Here is a 22,235-nt window from a genome sequence, read left to right on the forward strand (position 1 = left end):
TGGGAATATAGGGAAATTAGAATTTAAACAATGAGGCAGGGGATGGGAAAAAAGTCAGTGGAGCTAGAAACCATTACCTGTCACTGAGCAGTGCCCCCAGTCTGGCCTAGAGTGAACAGTTTCCTTTGTATCACTGGATGGAGCTGAACAACTTGATTCAGTGCTAGGAATAGCATTGGAGTAGTATCGCAGGAGTCAGCTGGTGGGAAACGTTGTTAGAAGCCTTATGCAAAGCCAATGTGTGGGACTCACATTTCCAGAAAATGCTCATCTTGTTTTCTGAAGTCAGGAAATACGTTGTAGGGGTGTTGGGTATGCACAAAGTGTGTATTACACACCTGCAACATTCAACATTGAGATTAATTTTAAATCCAGGTTGCTACCACAGAATTGTTGTGATAGGCTTTTGGGGTCAAAGAGGGGGGACCAGGAGCTTAAATTGATGAATATAGTAAACCTAATTTTTCCTTGATATGTGGTTTCTGGAGGATTCCTGTCTGGAAGGCTGTAGGAGTGGGCATGTGGAATGAACGGACAGTAATAGGCAACCGTCTGTCTTCTCCCTCCAGTTTTGCCTAAGCCTTCCATTTTTCAGTGATGATACTACATGAAGTACGAGTTTGGACAGCAGCCAGGTGTCAGCACATGGCAGAAGGTTTTAATTCTGCTTTTAGAAACTAGATAAGTGGTGTGCTAATATAAGCTAATATAAGCACAAACCTCCCTTCTCAGTTGGACAGCTTGAGAGTGAAGATGATCATGACACTGCCATGTCCTAGTGTTTTGTGTTAGAGCTTGTTAAAGCTCTAATTATTACAGCTGTCTCTGTAACATGCTGTCTCAGTATTATAACATCTATTTGATTATATGCAGTGACAGAGTAACTAGATAGCACTAATTCCCTGTGAAGCTTTTTGTCTCTTGATTATGTACATTTATTTCCCTGTTGTGTTCATACTCTGACACTGCTCAGGGTTCATAACTGCTCTTGTCCTTTTCCATCCTTCCCAATTTCCATATTGAAAGCTGTATTTCTGAGTAATCAACAAGTTATGCATTTAGCTTCTTGTTTTCTGAGATTCCCTAATTCCTTCAGATACATTGCAGCCACAGTGTGCTGTAGCTTGTGATCATGCTGTAGTACATGCAGTCTAATTTGAAGACATTTGGTTTCAGTGAAGAAGTTCAAACCAGAATGCCTGTGAATGCACAAATGGACTGAAACTGGTGTTTTTAACATCAGCTGCAGTAATGCTTTTTAGCCTCCTTTCTCATTCTCTACAGATTTTTAACCCCTTCCACTCTTCAACAAATCTCTGCTTGAATTTGTGTAATCCTTCGTAGTCCAGGGGAAAGGCTGCTTTGTCTTATGGCTTCTATTTTATTTTTTTTTTTTAATGTGAGATTATTCCAAGTTGTTTTAGAGAGATCAGTGAAGAGAAAGTGACTGTCTTTCCCTTTGAGAGACTCCTCCTGTTGTGGAACATGGGGATTTCTCCACTGTGATATGCCAATTACAGATAAGTTAGTAATCTGACGCATTTTTGGCGAAGAGAAATTTTAGAATCTGATTCTGGATTTGCACAGGAATGCAGTTTAGAATTAATCAAAAAATTGGATCTCAAAGGTCTGACTATTGCAGAGCTGGATGGGTGCATATAAAAACACGCTGTGCTTCTCACTGAGTTGGTATAAGACAGGACAAAGCTGTGACAGTACACTTGGAAAGGGTCTCAATGAGTCCTTTGCCAGGCTGCTGTTTGCCAATTGAATGTAATAATCACGTTTCCTTGATCAATGAATAGATTTTCCTCGGATCCTCTTATTTTTTTGGTTTCCTCTCCAGGTTGGTTTGTTTTTTTCCTGTGTAAGATGAAATCTATCACAGGAGCTTAGATTTATTAACTGCTGCCTGAGTTGCTTTGCATGTTGTCAGGGCAGGAGAGGAACTGATTGTATACTTAGATCTTGCTTAACAGAAATGGAATTATCCAAAGCCTATATTTTTAAGATGTTAGATTGGCCTAAATGATTAGTGGGGAATCTTCAAAGACTCTAAATATTGAAGGCTCTATACTGCCTTTACTTGTACCCATGCCTATCTCTGGATTTTCACATTTGAATGAAGAAGTAATTCTGCATCTCCCTTTTGCTCCTTCCCTTTTTCTCCTCTGCCCCATTTGGATTGCACAGAGTTGATATTCTCTCTTCCATCAGTTGGTGAGCATCTGGGGAGTACTGCCAGGTGCACAGAGATGGGGGAAGGCAGTGTGCAAGGGGCAGGAGTTGAATACAAGCAGCGTGCAGCACATCATTCCCTGTTCATCGCCACTGTTCTTATGGATATCCCTGGAGTAACAGATCCTTTCACCTCTAATAGCTGGGAATTGGAGCTACAGTACTCCATCTTCAGTGCTGTGTCTTTAAAAATGACTACTGAATGCTATTCTTATCATGATCCTATTTACCATCTGTGACAGTGGTGTACCTAGGAACTATTCGGTCAAAATGAGGAGCTCTCTCAGCTTGGCATTTACTTTTCAAAGTTAGGTGTAATGCATTCATTAGTGAAGTCTGGATTCAGTGTGGGAAGGACTGACTTGGTCTGCTCCTTTCCCTTGGAGTATTTCATTAGTGCTTTTCACAGTTACATATGTGGCTAAGCTGTGGGTTTTGTCTATGCTAAGTGGATTCTAGTTACTCCCCTGACCTTCAACTCCTCTTTCAAATATTTATACATCAAGGATAGTGCTTTGCTGCAGTTCTAAGGAAAGTCTATGTTCCTTGGTTTTCAGTACCTTTCCTGTATGAAGGCATTAGTCAGGGTATCTAGGCAGCTTGCCAGCATAACACAGTTGGCAAATCCTGTATGGCCCAGACAAGGTATCAGTCGTTGTCAGTGAAACTTGTTAAATTGATCAGCAGATGTATTTATGTTATTGGCTCTTCCACGTGGTGACTCAGGAGGGTGAGGTAGTTGGGTGAATTATCTCAGGCTAATTGCATTAGTAGTAGCCAAACAGTGCAGCTATTTGCCTTTTGCCTCTCAGCCAGCCCTTCCTGAGAGGTGTTTTCATGCTGTGTGAGCCAGGGCTTTGTATCCTGCTAAGATACAGAAAGTGTGATCTGGAGAGATGCTAAGTATCCACATTGCCAAATGGCCAAGTACAGAAAGCCACTGGAAGAGCGCTCCTGGATTTTTTTCAGAGGGGCTCTTTGGGCATACAAGTGGTTAGGGTAGAGATGCTTTCATTGCTAATCAACTGGTCAGATACATTCAACAGTGGAGCTGATGTATGGCATGATATGGCCAGCTGCATGATGCAGGATGTTGTCTGAGAGGATTCTCTCAAATGTCACTTGCAAGAAAATTAATCTAATCACTGTAAGTTTGAGACGGGATGTAAGCTGATCATCTGCTTTGCAATGTGTTTTGTGATGACCTCTGTCCAGCCACAGCAGGCAAACAAGGGCATTGGCGTGCAGAGGATAAAGGAGCACGTTGAGTGTTGAAGATGTGGAGGGAGTTCTACCTCTGAAAAGCCTAGAGGGCTTTTTATAGTAGCTTTGAAGGGCACAGCGTTTGCTGTGATGATTCACTACTTCTGCCAATTTGTAGTTAAAAGGCGGGCTCTCTTCATTCAAATGGATTGAGTGTTCTGAAGAAAGCAAATTTAAGGGTTTTTTTAATCCTTTTTTTTTTCTTAAGAGCATTGCATTTCTCCCAACTCTGCAGAAAGTGAATCTGATTGCTTTCAGTTGTTCCTTTGTGGAATTCATTTATGCTCCCTCACAGTAAGTGAGGAAGTGGCTGACTTTTTCATTATACTCTTGTTATTACAGGTTGACATCTAAGGTCCCTCTTGATCTTTTATGAAGTAGAATTGCATTATTCAGGAGAAGGAGAGAAGAGGGAAATTCTTCCTTCCTCCCCCTGCTCGAGTTAATTTTTCTTTCTTTCTTGTGCAATTAAATATCTGCTACTGCTTCATAAAATTACTTGAAATGTATCACCACACTGGCAAATGGTGGAGCTTGTGAAGCTGATAATGGATCTGTAGAGCTTTGGAGTTGATACTGAAAGGCAGTGAGCTCTGAGGGGGGCCTGGCCTCAGGAATCCTGGATCCAGAGAGGGTTAGAATGGCACTTGGCTCTATGGGTGAGAGGCTATATCCAAGTGATGTTTTGGAGTAAGATTTATGATAATCTGGCTGTTCTCCACCTGGTACTTGAAAATAAAGTAAGACCTAAACTGAAAATGGAGCGAGCATGCTTTAAGTGTTGCATTGGAGTGGGTGAATGTGCTGAAGGAGTCGTTATTCCCTTCTTTTTGTAAGGGGATGAGGCTTCATTTTCATTTACTGTAATCAAGATACATTATGTCAGAGAAACCACTTCGTTAATTTAGCTGTTTACTTTGGCATTTTTAATGCTAAAAATACATATTCAAACTGTGTTCCTGACCTTTCCCTTTCCTCCTTTTTTCCTTTGGAAAAATTTCTTTGTCTGTGTGCATATAGTGTGTATGTGTTCAAAACATGTGTGTAAATACACGTATGTGAAAATATTTTGGCGAACTCCTTCTATATCTGACATTTGGCATGCACAAGTTTGTATGTTGAAAGGTGGCAGGGATGTTACTTCAGGTTTGTTTGCTTAATGATGCACTGATTTATAACCAGTAGGGATGAGGAACCACAAGGTTGCTTTTCAAGTCAATGACAGATTGCCAGGGGAACGAGGGCTATAAAGCCATTCATTTGGCCATCCTCTGGGGAGAGGCAGCCATCCATCCAGCTGAGTCAGCTGCAGCAGTAAGGCAGGAGAAAGCTTCCAGCTAGCCTGCCATGTAGGGAATGTGCTAGCTGCTTCTGGGGATTAATTTAGTTAATCAGATTAGTTTAGCGAGTGTCGGGAAGAGAGCTGACCAAGGGGGCCGCTACATGAAGTAGCCCATGTAAAAGAGAAACAGTCAGTGACAACAAGTATAATAACCAGTATTCTTCATGAATAGCTTATTTCAAATTAGAAACTCTCAGCAGCATTTTTCTTTATTCCAGTGTGCTTATGCCTTCATGTCAATACCAGTAATTGGATCAATTTGGAAAGATTAAGATTTATGTGTTGGTTTTGAGTCCACTTCTTCCCAGCTCCTCCCATATTACTTTCTTTCATATTGTTTTCTATATTGTTAACTATCCCCCATCAGTTACCCTTTTCTCGCCTTCTTTAAAGGCTCATGAGCTTGAAGAAAACTTCTGACACTTTCACCTGTGGTTGAGGGAAACACCTCTGTTTGTCCCTTATCACTTTTATTTAATCTTGCTTTTGTCAGTGAGGACCCAGGCCAGCTCACATTGCAGTCAATGGGGAGCAGGAGGTGAGTGAGAATTCACAAACTAAGGAGAAATTTCACTGGAAGATGAATAGCAAAAGCTGGGTTCCTAGCAAAATGAAAGCTGTGATTTATTCCTTCTCAGAAGAAGTGGAGAACAAGAGATGTAAACTATTGAGACACTGCCTCATTTATCTGTATCTTCTGTAAAACCTTGTGTATAATTAAAATGCCATGAAAGTTTAGCTGGAGGAAAAAATATATCTCTGTTAATATTGAAGGAGCCCTTTGACTTAGACCAATTAAGAATGTGATGTTATGTAAAAGACCATTAATAAGGAAGATGCTTAAAAGCTGGGTATTTTTAATGCATTTTTTAAGTGGAAGAAGTCTTTTTTCATTGCTGGTATTTAAATCTTGTAATAAGCTATAAATAGTGGTTAAGAAAATGGAGAAATTCATATGGTTGTGTTTTCTGCTCTTGGTGACTTGAACCTATGTTCAGTAAGAAACTCTTCAAATGCATCCTAACTTGCTGAATTAGGTTGCAGTCATCTTCACTGTACTGAATAGCATGTTTTACTGCGAAAGTTTCAGTAGAAATCAGTGTAGAATACTGTACTCATTAGAAGTATTTTGAAAATGTTTTCTTAACAGAAAGGAAGCTCCCCCTTTCCTCCATGGTCTTTGGGTTGCTTTGCTTTCAAATATGTACTTATAACATCTTCATTACCTTCATTCTGTAGGAGACTAAATTACATGAGCTCACATATTTTGTGTTTTGAGGAATTAGCCATTAAATAGCAATGACTTAAAATCTTCTTTGATTACATGTAACTGTCTAAATTGCAACAGTAATTCAATGTAACAGTCATGTCTACGAGGTGCAAAGTAATTTATCCTGCTAGTAAAATGTTATTATACACTCACTAAGAGAAAATATTAAATTCCTTCTTGTTACTGTGTATTTTTAGATCTTAATTCTGTTTAAATTTCTGCTGTAATAAAACAAAAAAAAAATCCCATCTCTTCATGAAGATGACTTTGAAATCCTTTGCAGTGGAAAAAAATCAAGACAAAGAACTGCCAAACAGAAGTTGTATTCTGCGAATGTAAATAGGTTCTGCACCATAATTAGTGATTTTTCTAGGGCTGGACTGGAGGCCCTGTATTTTCATGGGAAAATCCGTTTGATGTGTACCATCCCTAATTTCTGCAGTACTGAATAACCAGGCTCTAATTCTGTTGTAATGAACCATGTGTTAATGCTACAGCCTTCTGTCCAGCCAGAAGCCAAAACACCATGTCTGACTTTGTAATGAATCTTGCAGTCATCTTGTTGACTCCATGGGTAGGCTTTTGTTCCAAATCTGTCCTCAAATATTGCTAGTTTGCACTGAAGTGTGCAATGCATCCTACATTTGTGCTTGGGTTTACTCCATTTGCTAACTTTCCTGGAAAGCGTGAATGCTTCATCCCCTTTAGGGAATTGTGTTTGTTTGTTCCCTTGTTAGTTTTAGAGCAGTGAAATTTCAAACAGTGGAGCTGACTAGAGGTGGGGGTTTTACAGTTTAGTTTTCTTTTTTGTTTGTTTTCTTTAAGCTATGAGTCACAAATAGAACTGGCACAGAGGTGAGGGTTTGCTGTGTATCTCTAGGTGGAAAGGTTTATTTTTGCAGCCACCAATTTCTTAATAGGTTGTTTTATAGAATCACAGAAGGGTTTGGGTTGGAAGGGACCTTAAAGATCAGCTGCTTCCAACTCCCCTGCCGTGGGCAAGGACACCTTCCATTAGACCAGGCGTTTAATCACGAACACATGAAGACTTCTGTTTCTGTGTTCTGATCAGTAACTTCTGCATGTGTTTTTTCCCCTCAAACTGATTTATTTTCTGCCACCAAGTTGGTCGATTTGTTTTTATTTTATTTTAGCTTTAGTTTAAAACTTGCAAACAGAGCACAGTTTTGCACAGGTATGGTTAGACACAGGAAAATACTGAGTTCAGAGACTGGGATTGAGAATAACTTATTCAAATCCTAATGAAATACACAGGGCCTAAGTAAATGAAATACCTTGTCCCCTCATGAAAAGCACATGAGACCAATTCTGTGGTGCTTATATGCTGCAATGAATCCTGCAGTGGCCAGCAATGTCCTTGAAGCATGTTGTTTCAATCAGCAGGCCTCTCTACTGTATTTTGATGGAGTGGTGGCTTTATTGTAGTCTCGCTGAGATATGACCATCGTCGTGGCTGGGAGAGTCCTTGCATATGTCTACATCCCAAGCTTTGGGCATGTACTTTATAGGTTACAAACTGATTGTATCAGTTGTGCAGAAGTGTTACTGATGGCTCCCACAGGAAGTAGATAAAGAGTATGTGTGGGTAAACTCACGTTTAATGTAAATATTGGTCTATGAGGTAGGTTTCTTCTGAGTTTTGTTGATTTTCAGGCATGTGTATAGCACCGTTGGTTTACATATAGAGAGGCTAACCCAATTCAAGTGAGCACTTGTATTCTTTGTCTGCACAGCTTCTCTCCATTAGCATAGTTGTTACTCCTGAGAGTATGTGTTCATTCATTGCATCTCAGTGTGGCAGTCAAAGAATTAATTACTCTGAGAAGGGACAGGCCTCTTCTAAAGAGTTTCACAACTTCAGCTTTTAATGGATCTCTCTCCCCTGCTGAGGCTGCACCGCAGCTTGTCAAAGCATTCGCGGCGGCTCCACGGGTCAGTGGCTCCCAATGGAGAGACAGTGTTAGAGGAACCGTGACACTGGTTCCTAAGGCTGATTTACTTGGAGCTGGGGGGAGCGAGGGAACAGGGAGAAGGGAAATTGTAAGCCCTTGAGTCATTGTTCACAGGAAACCGATTTTGAAATTCTCATTTAAAAACCAAAAGAAGTACTACTTTATTTAAGCACATGTTACTTGCAGTCTCGAGCACTAACCTGGCTGCTTCCGAATCTGATTGCCTAAATGGCCTGCCTGGAATGCCGCTGGATGTTTGTTTCATTATCTAATGTCACTTATTGATTTTCATTAAAAACATGTCAGCATTGATTTTTCTAAAGCACCCTCGGAAATGCATTCTGACCCTTTTTTATGTTGAATCCACTGCAAAGTCTCCCACTGAATCAGTCTAAAGCAGGATTATTTTCTGACTAAGAAATGTTGATTAAATATTTTGATGTATGAGTGGTTAAGACTGCTTTAAGAACAAAGCATGCCACGGGGAAATGAACTGAGACAAGGGAAAGGCTGAAAGGGAGGATGCTGTAAAACGGGCACTTTGTCCATTCATGCATTGTTATTTAGCATTAGTGATGTAAATCAGCTGAGGATCTGGTCCTGTGTGTTACCATCAGTTCACACACCAGATAGTATTGACATGATGCTGATGTGGGAAAGGAAATGTTACTTTTAAACATGGTTAAATCTGAGTACAGACAGACACTGTTTCTCTCTTACCTCATTACCATTAGTTTTCAGGGAGCCTGACGTATTTGTTCCTTAAGTTTTAAAACGCTGACAATCACAGAACTTAAATTCATCAGCTGGTTTTGTCATATGCTTGTGTTATTTTCCTGCTTTCCTCCCGTGGCTCATTATGCTTATTTTTCGTATGCAAAAAATCATTTATTAGACTTGTCTGGTGATGTGCAATGACATGAGTGATGCTCTGTGGGCCTTTAGAGTAACTCTAGCCTGTGGTTGTAGGACATCGAGCTCGCTGCTCCAAGATTTGTGCTTGTATTCCTGTGTTAGTTATCATGGGAACTTCACAGCATTGGCACATAGCTGACATTCAGGGACTGGCGAATTGGCTATTGAATGTGAAGCTGTGGCCTGGTTTGGGTTGCAGTGGGCTAGGGAAATCCAAATTCATGACCGAAAACAGAAAAAGGCTTTTAAAGCCAGCTTTGTGTGCATCTCTTTCTAAAGATGGGCAAGCTGGTTTCCCTATAATTTTGAATGGTCTCCCCGATAATCTGGATTTTGAGAAAATCATCTCTTACATGGTTTTCCTCTAGATTCCTGTATTTTGTGGCAGAAAATGTGGTTGTACAGATTTCTGTACAGCAGATTCTAGTGTCTGAGAAGCAACACTCTACATTCATGAGGTAATTATCAGCCTTGTTTGCCTGGCTTGGGCCCCAGGATTTATGGAGAGAAATTTAACATTCAGTTTGTAGTGGCAAAAAATGAATTTGAGGTGTGTAACTTCTCTTGCATCTCTTATATTTTGCATGAATTCTTGAATAGTAGTGGTGTGGCCAAACCTGGTAAGGTTGTGTGGGGTGTGTTCCCAGCTGATTGAAACAACTCCTGTGTTGTTGGAATATAACCTTGGCTTAGTCAGCGAAGTGCTTCAAGTTAACGGATGCTCTTGCGGGAAGAAAAAGGATCATTGGTGGAAAGGAATATTTGGAAACTCAGTATGGATGAACAACTTGGTGCCTGCAAGTCTCCAGCTCCATGAGATCCTTGCCCTGTCCTAATATTCCTTCTTCTTAGGAATATGGTGTGGGGGGGAAGGTACAATTAGAGCCTCTTGGCGGAGGGTATTTGTGTGCTTTTTAGAAAATAATGCTGACCAGGTGTGGTTTGTCATCTGCAGCACAAAGCTCAGGACTCTCCTTCGGGGGTGACCATAGTGTTGGTTGCAGTAGTTCTTGACCTTTTGATCACAGATACATGCACTCCATGGGATCTCAGTGGATGACTTTAAAACCTCTCTGCGCTGCAATCACATGTGCCTCATCTCTTTTTCCCTGTTCTCTGTGTGCACTGTATTTTTTTCTCGCATTGCCTTCTCTTTCCTCAGTGCATGTTCTTAAGCTGTCTGCCTTTCCTTCGTTCGTCTTAATCCACATCCATTATATTCATTGTACCTTACTGAGATTGATGCTTACTGTTCTGCAGCACAGTAGATTTTTAGAATAGACATCCTAAAATCCCGGATTCCCCAAGGGTTTGAGAAAGCATCTGTTGAAGTGGGACCAGCTGATACATACAGTGCTGCTCAAACCCCACTTACCTTCTCCACCTCTGGCAGGTACATAGGTAAAGGCAGTTCCCTTGAATAACCTATTAACCATCTTTTGCAATAGCACCTCCTTCTTCATGGTACAGCCTTCCTGTAAACTTGGCTATTGTTACACAAAGCCGGGCTAAAGGAACAGATGAGTGGTCCATCAAATCCGGTGTCCGAGCTCTGGAGGTGGCCTTTCTTCAAATGCTTCGGAGGAATGCAGGAGAAACCCCCTAATGTGCCCAGCCAATTGTGCAACTCTATACGCTCGGGCTGGAGGGAGGGGACTGGGTTTCTTCCTGACCCCCACCTGTCAGTCAGCTTAGCCCTGAAGGATAAGCTGATCTTTTGAAGTCAAGGCTTAAAATTGTTGAGACTGGAGGGCATTTCTAATAGGTTACTGGGTTAGCAAGGAAAAGCGGCGTTAGTGTGTATGGTATCAGCTTGGCTTTGATCAGATGTTGTAGTGTTGCGCACAGGCACACACATGAATTCAATAGCTGCTGCCTAATGCTTACCTACGCTGTCTGTATTACTAAATCAGAACCAGAGGCTGTCTGTGATACAGTCCTCTCCTTATGTGGACAGATCAGAGAGCTTTTTCTGGAGATGACGACTAATGACAACTTTTTATTGATAAAACAGTGAAGGAGCAATGCATGAACTAGGACTTTCACTATAAGTGTGTGGATGTGTGTGTGTGTATATATATATATATATAGATATATAATATGTATACTGTGTGTGTGTAAAATGCTGTGAGGCTGCCCCAGTTTGGAGATTTCAGTGCTATTGAGGTACAAATAATAAAAGTGGAAACTGGCACAAACCTACCTAGAGCAATGCACTGGAAATAAAACTTCTGAGGGGGAAACACCTTCTTCACCCCTCAACCAACCGTACCATAAATTTGCTCCCTCTTTTGGTTTTAGTGCTGTTGTAAAAAGCCCAGGCCTGCTTTAAAAACCTGCAACTTTCTCTTACAATGGCCAGGGCTGAGCTTTGAGACACGGCCACAACTCATTGTCTGTGGAAGAACCCTTGCTGGGAAGGCTGTGATTTATATCAGCCTGCCTGTCACAGGGTGAAAGGAATGCCCAGTTTTTCATTTTGATCAAATGTTAGGTTTGAAAGCCACCCACTGCTGTAAACTCAGTTGGAGTGGAGAGATGAGATGGAGCACATTGCATGCTTTGTTGCTGAGATAGTGTTTTAAGGCTGGCTGAATCTGTTTCCCATTGCTGAGTGCAGGGAGGAAAGATGTGGATTTAAAAAAGGGGAAACTAAACCAAGTACACTTTTTTCCCCTACTTTCAGTGAAATAGAAAATGGGGTAAAGGCAGTTCAAGAATACATACTCGCTTCAGTAGAGACACTACAGAAGGCAAAATCTTTGGTGTAATTCATTTGCAGCCGGAGTAGATGAACCTGTAGAGAAGACAAGACGGGGGTGGAATTTTCCAAGGGAACAAGCAGGGATAATCACCTAGCTCCTACTGAAAGCTGACGGGGCTGCCCTTATGCCGAAAACTGGAGGGGGTGACACCAAAACAACTTTGTTCTGTAATTGGATTTATTTTCTTTTATCAGATTTCTTCAGTTCTTACCATCCCTTCATTTTTTCTGTCTTCTGTTTAGCAGCTTTCCCATGGACTTTCCTTTCTGCAAAGATGGATGCTGATGCAGTCCTAGAACCACGATTTTCTTTTTATTTAAAATGCACAATAGTTTCTGTGGCTTTTTCTTCTCTTGGCTGTGTTGGCAACAGCTCATAGGACTTTCCCTGGTTTTGATTTTCATCACAAATTTCCAACTTCTACTACCCTTAAGGTATAAAAGCATCTGATCTGAGTTTGTGGCTTGGAATTTAAATGACATTCAGTTGCTGGTCTTTCTTAGACGAGGTCTCATTTTGGTCGAGTTTCTTTATGTAGAATAATGTTTTATCTCGTTAATACTACTTGTTTACTTTGTCCTAAAATGACTAATTCAAAATTAGAATCTGAGATTCTGATTACAATTTGGAGCAGCCCTTCCTCAGGAAGTATTAATACAAGTAGTATTACTTAAAAGCATTTACAACAAGTAGTACCTACCTCTGCTGGTATTACGTTTGTAAGGGTAAAATTAGAAGATGTAGGTAATTTCCTTGCTCTGCCATCACAGACTGTAACCTTGGCCAAACCATGTCTGTGTTCACCTGATACAAGAGGGGATAATTTAGTCTCATAGGGCTGCTTTGAAACGAAGCACGTTCGAGATTAAAATATTATAGTGACAGTGGCAAAAAAATATCCAGTGTGCCTTAACCCAGTGCATTTGATCAGTCCTTCAGGTCAGAGCAGATTTAAAGGCCATCTGTGGTATGAGTCCATTGACTTACATAAACCAGGATCAAATGTGATTCATGTACTTGTGTGGTCTGACCCCTTTGAATTCTCTGGTCAAGTTACGTTAGGAAGGGAGAGAAGCGCAGAGGTTTGCTGTGATTTTTGTGTGTCTGTCTTTAAATAAAACAAAACCCTGTCAACAGCTGACCCAGAAGACTTTTGTTTTGCAGTTTATCACACAGTTTTGGAGACGTGAATGGCAACTTGAAATGTGCCTTAAAATACACACCACCTCTGAATATTTTTAATGTGGGTATTATAAAGTAATGTTTGATTTTTTTTTTTTTTTACCCCATGAAAGTTGAACTCTAGTTCTTTTACGAATACATTTTATGAATGTTATTTTTCCATCTTTATAGATTTTTTTTATTATTATTTTTTAATTTCTAAGCATAAGGGGAGAGTTATCTTCTGGCCACATAACTTTGATCCCAGCTGGGAATGACCAAGAGGACTGACTGCTCACAGCACCTCACAGTGCTCTGTAAAGGTGCCTTGCCAATGTAAAAGAACACTTCCAAGGTCTGTTTCAGCAAAGCAACAAAGGCAGAGTTTTTGAACATCATGGGGCTGCTAATTCCCAGCTGGAATGTATTAACTGCAGCCATTCTTGTTAGAAATGGCAAACATCAGGTAACCTTGCACTGTGGAGCTGGAAATGCTTCTCAGACTTCAGTTCTCATTCTTGAAATCTAAATCCTGTATTCTCTCTCATTTGTTTTATTTATTATTTTCTGAGTATTTTCATCAGAGATGTGGTTTTATAAGACAACATTTGGTTCTTCTCTGATTTCCATGGTGTGCCTGTGGGGACCTCAGTAGTTCATAGAAATGCTTATGCCATGGTCCTCTGATGGAGAGAGATCTGAAAATCGCTGGAGGCATCTGCTCTGATCTCTCTGGAGACTGGACTTTGTTTAGGAGAGTTCTTATCTACGCTGTCCCTCCCACACCTCAATTTTGTGCCATTACATACATTTTACAGAGGAAGAAAAGGAGCACTTCTGAAAGCTGTCTGAAAAATGCAGACTGAAGAGACTGGAGGAAAAAAGTGCAAATTCTTTTTAATCCCCATTTGTACAAATAATTCACAGATTAAGGATTTTGGGCCAGAAAGAGGGGCTGAAGTCTGAAATGCATGGCCCCCGTGTGGGATTCATACAGAGCAGCTGAACAAAATGCTTCGTTTCAAAAAGCCACTGCATGGCTTCCCTCTCTGTTCTCAGGGAGATGATGAAGAAGAAAAAAGACGATGACTTTGCAGCTGATTAATCACTGGGAAACAGTAATCACTAGTGGTGTGTTTTGGGTCATTATTCAAGGACTTTCAGACAGAAATAAACTGGAGAACTCCAACAGTAGCTTTCTCTAATTATTTTTCTGTGCTCAGCCCTACTGCATGTATTGAGCAAACCATTTCTCTTCTTCCAATTTATAGTCAATGATCTCTGGGGCGCAGATTCCAAACATCCTGCGGAGTTTATTCTAGAAGCTGCCTTGATGAGAGCATATTTATGTCTTTAAAAGAGGCTATTTATTATGGAATTAATTCAGATTTGAAAATCGTAGCCAAAGTTTTATAGCATACTTAAATGTATGTATCTGCTTGAGAAATATTTTGAGATGGGTCTTTACCATGTGTAAATTGGCACAGCCTCTCCAAAGCTGAAAGAAACTGAGCTGATTTACGCCCGCTGAAGTTCAGACCCCTTTGATTTTCCTTTTCTCTTCCGTGTGTATAATGCACTGAGAAAGAAGACAACCCTCTTTAATCTGTGGAGAATTTAGACACTAATCAAGCACTAAAGAGGCACCATGCAGAGGCTGAGAGCTGAAATCCTAAGGATGAAATCAAGTAATTGCTTTATCTCTTTCTTTTCAGACATCTAGAGAGATCCTTAAAGGCAAACCTAAAAGTAAATGAATGAATCTAGCCAAGTGGATTTAGCTGGGGATGGAGGTATTAAACTTCCACTGAAAGTAGCAGCAAATAGGTGGCATTCAGTTCAGCTTACAAAGGCTAACAGTAGGCAACACCAGCACTTGGGCATCAGTGGGGTTCTCTCTGACTTGATACAGCCTGTAAGCACCTAAATCAATGGAAAATACGGTTAATTTAGAAAAAAATGGTGTTTTTGTTTAAAAGTAGCTTATAATCAAGAAATTATCATAAATATTAAGTTTATTTAAGTTTAATTTATAATTTCTCTGGAAATTTCTCCTATATTTGCCCAGACCCTGTACAATGACAGCAGTGATTCAGTGATTTTTCTCATGGATATAATTTGGGAGGCTCATCCTCTCAGAAAGGAACAAGCCAAAAAATCTAGGGGAAGGGAGAGCAGGGAAGAGTTGGGTGATTTCTAAAAATGAGTTATTGAGTCTGCATGACAACCTGAGCATTTTACAGTTACATCCTGTGGCAGCCAGTTCTATGTAATTTGCTACTGATTGGGACCTGATTATTGATACTGGAGGGATTACTCTTTTTCCATAGCTTTTTCTCATGTAGATGGTTTTATGCTTCTCATCTGGATTAGGAACAAAAAAATGCAAGTTTTTTAGCAGACTTGAATAAGCGAGCTGTTTCCAAGGAAGAAGTTTCAGGCTTAGACTTGGGCAAAGAATTTACGGCATTTTTGACCTCACTTTGTCTATACTGGTAAATTAATAGTGATACGGCAAAATCAAGTAAGGTTAGAAACAGGTTAAAAAATCCTGACTGTATTTCAGATTCTTTATAGTGAGGAGACTCCTTGCGTGTCAGTTTTGTTCAATATGTGGAAAAATCATTGACGTCAACTTCCAACTGCAAAATAGGGATTTTACACCATGAACTGAATTTATCTTAAACCCCAGAGGCCAGAGTTTTCAAAAGAGCTTAGCTCTCATGTAAATTTGGAAAGAAATGACCAAATTTCTGGAGCCCTGTAGGCTGAGGTTCGGAATTGCTGCCTCTGGGTGGTGACTGCTACTACACTCCAAGTGTAGTAATGCAAGTTAATGCCTGCAAGATTGCACCCTAGGTGTGTTGTAACCTTAATTTTGGTCCCTGAGAAGGGCAATTAGCTCATACAGACCTAATGACAGCTCATCTACACTTCAATTAGCTGGGGATGTGATCATATTTAGTACAGGAGCCATGCTAAAATGCCACTCACATTTCACTTTAAGTGTTCTGTGTCAAAGACACCATCACCCAGGAGTGAACTGCTGCTATTAAATTTCATAAACAATCCTTTGAAATGGAGTTGTCACAGAAGCAGACTTAAGCAGCATTTTAATGTTGTATCAAGGACAGCATTGCACAGTGGACAGAATTACAAAACTGCCCTCTGGACAAGAAGAAAAGATCATCAGATCCTGGTCATACTGAGTGGCCAGGTATTACTTGGGCATGATTTCTCTCTTCCTTCTGGGTGTTAGGAAGTTGTCATTTGGGAGATGGTGAGGTAGCCAGACCTTTCCTGGCATCTGCCCTAGAAACATGGGTAAAGGATGTGTATCAGTTCTGGCTGGTTGTAGGAGCTATTTGTTACTGAATTGAACAATAAAGAAATGTGGCAGAACAGTAATAAATTCAAAACAGTGAATGTCATGGCCAAAGTGAAAGACTATTTACATTTTCTTCTCCATATCCACTTTGTAAATTGTATGACCTCAGGGCAGCATTATGTTGTACACTGCTCTGACTTGACTAGGAGACCTGAGTGCTATGGGCACTCCCTAACTGGTTTTAGATACTAAATGCATTCCGCTTTCCCCCTTACGTACCCTTCTTCCTCCTGTGAACCTCCTGTTCAGTGCTCAGCAGTGGCAGCCGTCAGCCAGCACATGGGGACTCTGTACAGATGCTGCTGCTCATTTTAGGAGTGAGGACTAAAGAGCTTTGAGTAATGGTGGGAACTTGAAGCTGCTTTGTGAGGAAATCAAGTGATATCTGGTCAGTGCAGAGAAGTAGCCAGAATGCAATGCCTAGAAGCAGTAGTTACTGTATATCAGATGCTCCAGTCCCTTAATCATCGTAGTGGCCCTTTGCTGGTCTTGCTGCAGTGTGTCTATGTCTGTCTTCTGCTGGAGAACACAGAACTGGACACAGCAGTGCAGGGGTGGTCCCACTGGTGCTGAGGGTTGCCTCCCTCAGTCTGCTGGCAATGCTTTGACAAGATGAAGGAGAAATATCACTTGGACCCTCATGGCCTGACCCTCATCCCTAGTCGCATATTCATGCTTGATATGTTCCAGGTCTCCATAGCAGTGGGTGCCAGTGTGAAGGAGCAGCACAGGGTAATAAATAGTCTGAGGGCCAAAGAGGCATCAGCAGTTCTTCCATGGTGTCCCTTTGCAAGCAGCAGATTTCCCTAGACAGCACATCAGGCTGGCCAAAGGAGGCCTCAGATCGTCTGCCTGGTGCTCCTGTGTGGTTTAGGCTTAGCCAGCTCTGATGCTTTGCTGGACAGACCTCCCAGCCCCAATTCTGCTGCCACAGCACTGAACCTGTTTCCTAGTTGCAGATCAGCAGGTGAGGAGAGACCTTCCTGGTGCCAGAGATCACAAGCTTCCAGCCTTCACTATCCTGGAAGTCTCCGTTTCCAACCTGGTAGACATGTGCCTGCTTCTCCTTCAGCACGTTTCTTTCCTTCACTGTAGCAGCATCAGCAGAAGTTGAAAGTTATGACCCTTGTGAAGATGAGATACATAACTGTACCTCCTAAAAGATGTCGCCTTGCTAGAAGTATAGATGGGAAGTAAATCAGACTTCTTGTTCAGCAGCCGTGCTGGTTGAGTACACAGGGAATCGTGGTATTTTGGGATTCCTGTTTGGGTGAATCGACTCAGTCATGGCATCAAAAATGCAAATGGTCTCTTTGAGGAGTTTTCAGTTTGCTCATGGCTTTAACACGTGTGAATCATGTAATTGGGAAGTGAAACGATACTGTTTGACCTGTGCCGCCTCAATGTAGCAAGAATTACAAACATTCAGTTCATGCCTACTGGCATAATTATTCTTTGCAGCAATATATAAATACTGTCTAATAATTAATAAATATTTTTAATGTAGTAGTAGTTTTCAACAAAACTACTACATAGCTTTTAACTATTCAGTCACTTTTAGAATTACTAAACACGGACTTCTCAAATTCTCCAATCAATTCAGTAGAAATACTTCTTTTTGGCTGCAGTAAGACTCTCTCAGTCTAAGTTGCAATGGGTTTGATACCTTGGAGCAAGCCAATGAATTCTAAGAGGAGCTGGCAACGCCATCTAGAGTTGAGGCTGCCTGGTATTTCTTATTACTGGGCCTTTTTTCTGTTGTCTACGAGTACATCAGAGTTGGAAATGAAATTTTCTGCGCCAGTTGGCTGTCTCTGGCTGAATTTTACATTTTGAAAAGTGAACACCGTTCAGTTTGAGGAAGAAATTAGTGGAAAACTGTTTAGTCTGGTAACTTTTATTAATATATTTTCACTGAGACTCTTGAAAGCCTTTGTGCTCAGAAGAGAAAGGACTTTAAAAGTGTTGGGAAGGTTTGTTTTCATGCTGGTTTATGCAGTTAACATAGATGGGTACTGTGAAGATGCTGGGTAGTCATACAATCTAGCATTACATAGGGAAATTAAAATTGCACGTAGATCAAATTCTTGCACTTCCCAATTTATTAGTGTTGTCACTTCATTCCAATCCTTTTGGCGTAGTTTTTGCATGTATTTGAATATGTATTCAGTGTTATGTTCTGTAGCACGTGTGCAACCGTTTCAAGAACAGTAATTCCATTTCTTTCTGGGTAGTACCTGTCTTATGGTTATTCAGGTGTTACAAGGTTCTCAGTGGATCCTAATATTTTATCTTGGTTTTCTAGAGCACATCTAGAGGTTCCTAAACCAGGTATCTCTTTGCCATTGCAGTGTCAGGATTGAACGTGCAATGGGCTGGGATAAGATAGACTGAGAGGATGATGATAACAGGACAGCCGTGAGTCAGCATCTCATTTGCTGTATTTGGCTTTGGTGTTAGGGCAAAGAGTTTTAATAATGATATTTGGTAGTTTATTCAGCAAAAAGAAGGGTTTATAGCTTTCAACCTGAAAGCACCATATACACTAATGAAAAGTAGTATCAGTGCCTCTAAAACCTTTAAATGCAACATAAGGCTGATGTGGTGTTTTGAAGTGCTGAGCAGTAAACATTTTGCTTAAGTGTACATCTACTTAAAATGGAATCTCAGCAGATTTACACGCAAATTCCATCAAGTACCAACCTTTGTTCAGCCATTGCTGTGTGGATTTTTTCATTAATTTGAAAGCATTTAGGAATGGAAAAGAGCCAGTGTTCTCCTAATTGGATAACCTGGAGTAAAATTGCTAAATCCATATGTAGGCACCAGAATGTGATTTGTTTCTTAATGGGGCTAATTTTGCTGAGACTTGAGGGATCTTAGCATCTCTGAAATCAGGTTCCCTATGCAGGTATTTAAGACAAGGTAAAGAGGCTGGTCTCATTCTTAAGTATGGATGCCCACCATGGGGGCACATGAATTACATTTGCAGAGTGGTCTTTGGGAAACTGCTTAAATTGCTGTTGGAATCCAGGTTATTTTTAATGAGAAAAAGGTGTAGCTTTATATATTGGGAAAATTATTAATTTATCTTGCCTAGATTTTCACAGTTCAGTCCCAAGTCCAAGAGTGTCAGAAGGATAAGTTACAGTGAAGAGCTGTATGGTTTATTCTTGACCAGTTGATGTGAAGCATTCTGTATTTCTTATCACCATTGCCTCCACAAAAAGTCACTTACCTATTCATCACTGCAGGTGTCTGAACTATAGTTTTGGAAAAGATGGTGCATTTTAAATCGTTAAAGTCTATTCCCAGCTCTTTTGCATTTGAAAGATCTTGATCTTATAAGAATATTGAGTGTTAGTTCTTCTCTAGTTATCAGCGTGAAAGCTTTCAGAGGAACAGAACTGAGAAAAACCTCTTGGAACAGCAGGTTGGTTGGCAGCTACTGAGTTCCCTGTGCCTACTGCCGTGCTATGGGAGCTTGAAGTGGCAAGAGAAGGACCTGTGTGGAATATGTTTACTCTTTACCTGTTCTGCTGTGGGTTCAACGAGAACAGATTTTTGGCTCTGAGCATCTGTGCATATATTCCGTCTGAATAGGAGGCAAGTTATGAAATGAGCTCTGAAAAAGAATACTAACCACAGCTAATTTTTAAAAAAAGAATATAAGTTGCTACCTTTTGAACAGCCAAAGAAAATGAGGGGCTTGTGTAGGCTCTTAGATTTGTTTATTTCCTTTTTTTTTTGCCAGATTTTGCACTGATTTGTGTTAAGGTGAGTTTTCTCGAAAGTTTGTCTCAAAACAGGTGTGAGCTGTATGCATGAAGAGGATGTGTACCTTAATCTAAGATGACTGCAGGTACAGAAAGCTGTGTAACAGCATTAGTTTAATCCACATTACTAATATCCCCCCAAGTTCTGACCTGAGGAGACTTTTCTGACCTTTCTTGCTCCCTGAGTGTGTCTCCATTTACGTTTCCTAATGTGAGCACTGATTGTGCACTAGGCTCTGTGCTCAGATGATGTGCAAACAGATACCAGGTATGGGAAGAGTTACCAGGTCGATGCAGCTTTCAGTTCCTTCCTGGCTGGACCAGATTTGAAGCGGGCAGCTGGAGCAGAGAGATTCTTTTTTGTTTTGCCAAATCTGAGCATAAGGATGATTGGTAAGGAGCAGGGACTAGAGAACAAAAGTAAAGATTACTAATTGTGTAAGGAAACAAAAAAAAATATGGGACAGCTCATAACAAGTAGTAGCACGCTACTAAGGATAGTGCTTACTGTGCAAGAGCATCATTTTCCATGCTTGATGAGAGACAACTCTCCCCATGAGAGTCTCCCTAGAATGCTTTCCCAAAGTGTGGTGTGTACATTGCTGGTGGTTTGCAGGCCACTTCAAAGTGAAACTCTGAACCTAGGTCTCTGAAACCATGCAAGCGTGCAGATCTAAAATATACACCATTCCTCTTTTGAAATTGGCTGCAGAGTTCCCACAGTTTTCTTTGCTGCAGGGGGCAATCCATGGTGAGGAACTGATTTCAAGAACACCAGCACTCTTTGCTATAGACTTTGTGTGATGTGAGACAATTTATTTCTTCTGTCTGCCTAATGATTCCTTTACTGCAAAGCAAGGAGAACAGCACATCTCTGCCTCACGTAAGGTCTTGATGATAAGAATTTGTAAGATGCTGTGGCAGGGATGCCCGTTATTACAGCCAGCCATGGATTACCATAGCATTTCGTGGTGTTTATCCCAAGTCAGGACTAAGGCTCACAGGCAGAAAACACGCAGAAATCTGCAGAGTGCCTCCACTATAGCTGGTTCTAATTAGTCATTTTTATGAGCTCCAGAGTCAGACAAAAATGAGGAGCCCTCCCCTTGTGTAGTTTCCTGTTTGCTGGGTGCATGTAAAAGAGATCTGGCCCTGATGTATGTTAATAATGAGCTGATAATGTAAGCCAGCTGAGAGATGTGGAGTTGGTCTGGTATGCTGCCAAGGGGGAGGTGAGAGTTCAGGAACTGACTCATGTTGCCAAGACCTGGTCCTGTGGAGAAGGTCTGCCCATTAATAGATTGAGTTTCTCATTAGGGCTACACAGCATATGCTTACAGCTTTTGGGTTTCTAGCTGAAACCCAATACTAGTAAAAGCCTGCTGAGCAGAGCGGCAGATTTACTGGTAAATAAAGGATTAAAGGAACACTTGGCAGGGTTGTTGGGCTGGAAACCTGAGTGGCCTTTGAAGATTTCTCCATATTGTAGGTCCTCCCTTTAAATTTATACCAAGAAGAAACTTCTGCTCTTTACCATGCAGCCCACAGGGCAGGAGTTTTACGTAGTCTGCGCTGTATTCTTCAAGGGTGCAAGATGCTTACGTCTGTCTTTTAAATCAAATGCATGATGTTGTCTCTAAAGTCAATCAGCCCGAGTAAGTTGTTAGCTCAGAGGTGTAAACAGGCTTCCCTCCTACCCCTTACCCACTTGCAGGCCTTGTGTTTCCATGGAGAACCAGTACGGTGTGATAGTTTTCACAGCGAGCAGCTCAACATTTAGAGCAACTCTGAAACTGCTCTTGTTCTCTTCCCTTTTTTTGAATGAGGTTCTCCAGCAAACCAGCACAGCCGCCTGCTTGGGTTACAGCATGTGAAGTTTATTACAGCTGGCCATGAATGGGCTGCATACGTGGATAAACAGCTTTAGCAAACTGAAATGCAGACAAGTTTAAATAGACTTATAAAAGAGAAAAAAAATACACAGCAGTCCAAAAGCCCTGCAGCTGACAAGGGTGTTAATGCAATACTCTGGGACTTCAGGGTGGCATTGACTTTATATTTCTTCATTGAAAGCAAAAATGATTCCTATTAAAGTTGTGGTTCTTGAATTTGCATGACATAACGGCTCTCGTACCACACTGCTG

General features: G+C 40.9%; 1 protein-coding gene across 1 annotated transcript in view; it reads left to right on the top strand.

Annotated features, from left to right (window-relative positions):
* Window positions 1-16,927: 16,927 nt before the first annotated feature.
* Window positions 16,928-22,235, top strand: part of LOC104545257 (transmembrane protein 132C-like) — a gene marked incomplete at its 3' end in the record, with an annotated part of 125,505 nt that continues 120,197 nt past the window's right edge. The window contains exon 1 of the mRNA XM_010190345.1: window positions 16,928-17,047. Within this exon, the coding sequence (XP_010188647.1) occupies window positions 16,928-17,047 (120 nt within the window). The remainder of the gene's footprint in view (window positions 17,048-22,235) is intronic.

The sequence above is a fragment of the Mesitornis unicolor genome, unplaced genomic scaffold, assembly GCF_000695765.1.
Source record: "Mesitornis unicolor isolate BGI_N332 unplaced genomic scaffold, ASM69576v1 scaffold968, whole genome shotgun sequence".
Classification (NCBI taxonomy): domain Eukaryota; kingdom Metazoa; phylum Chordata; class Aves; order Mesitornithiformes; family Mesitornithidae; genus Mesitornis; species Mesitornis unicolor.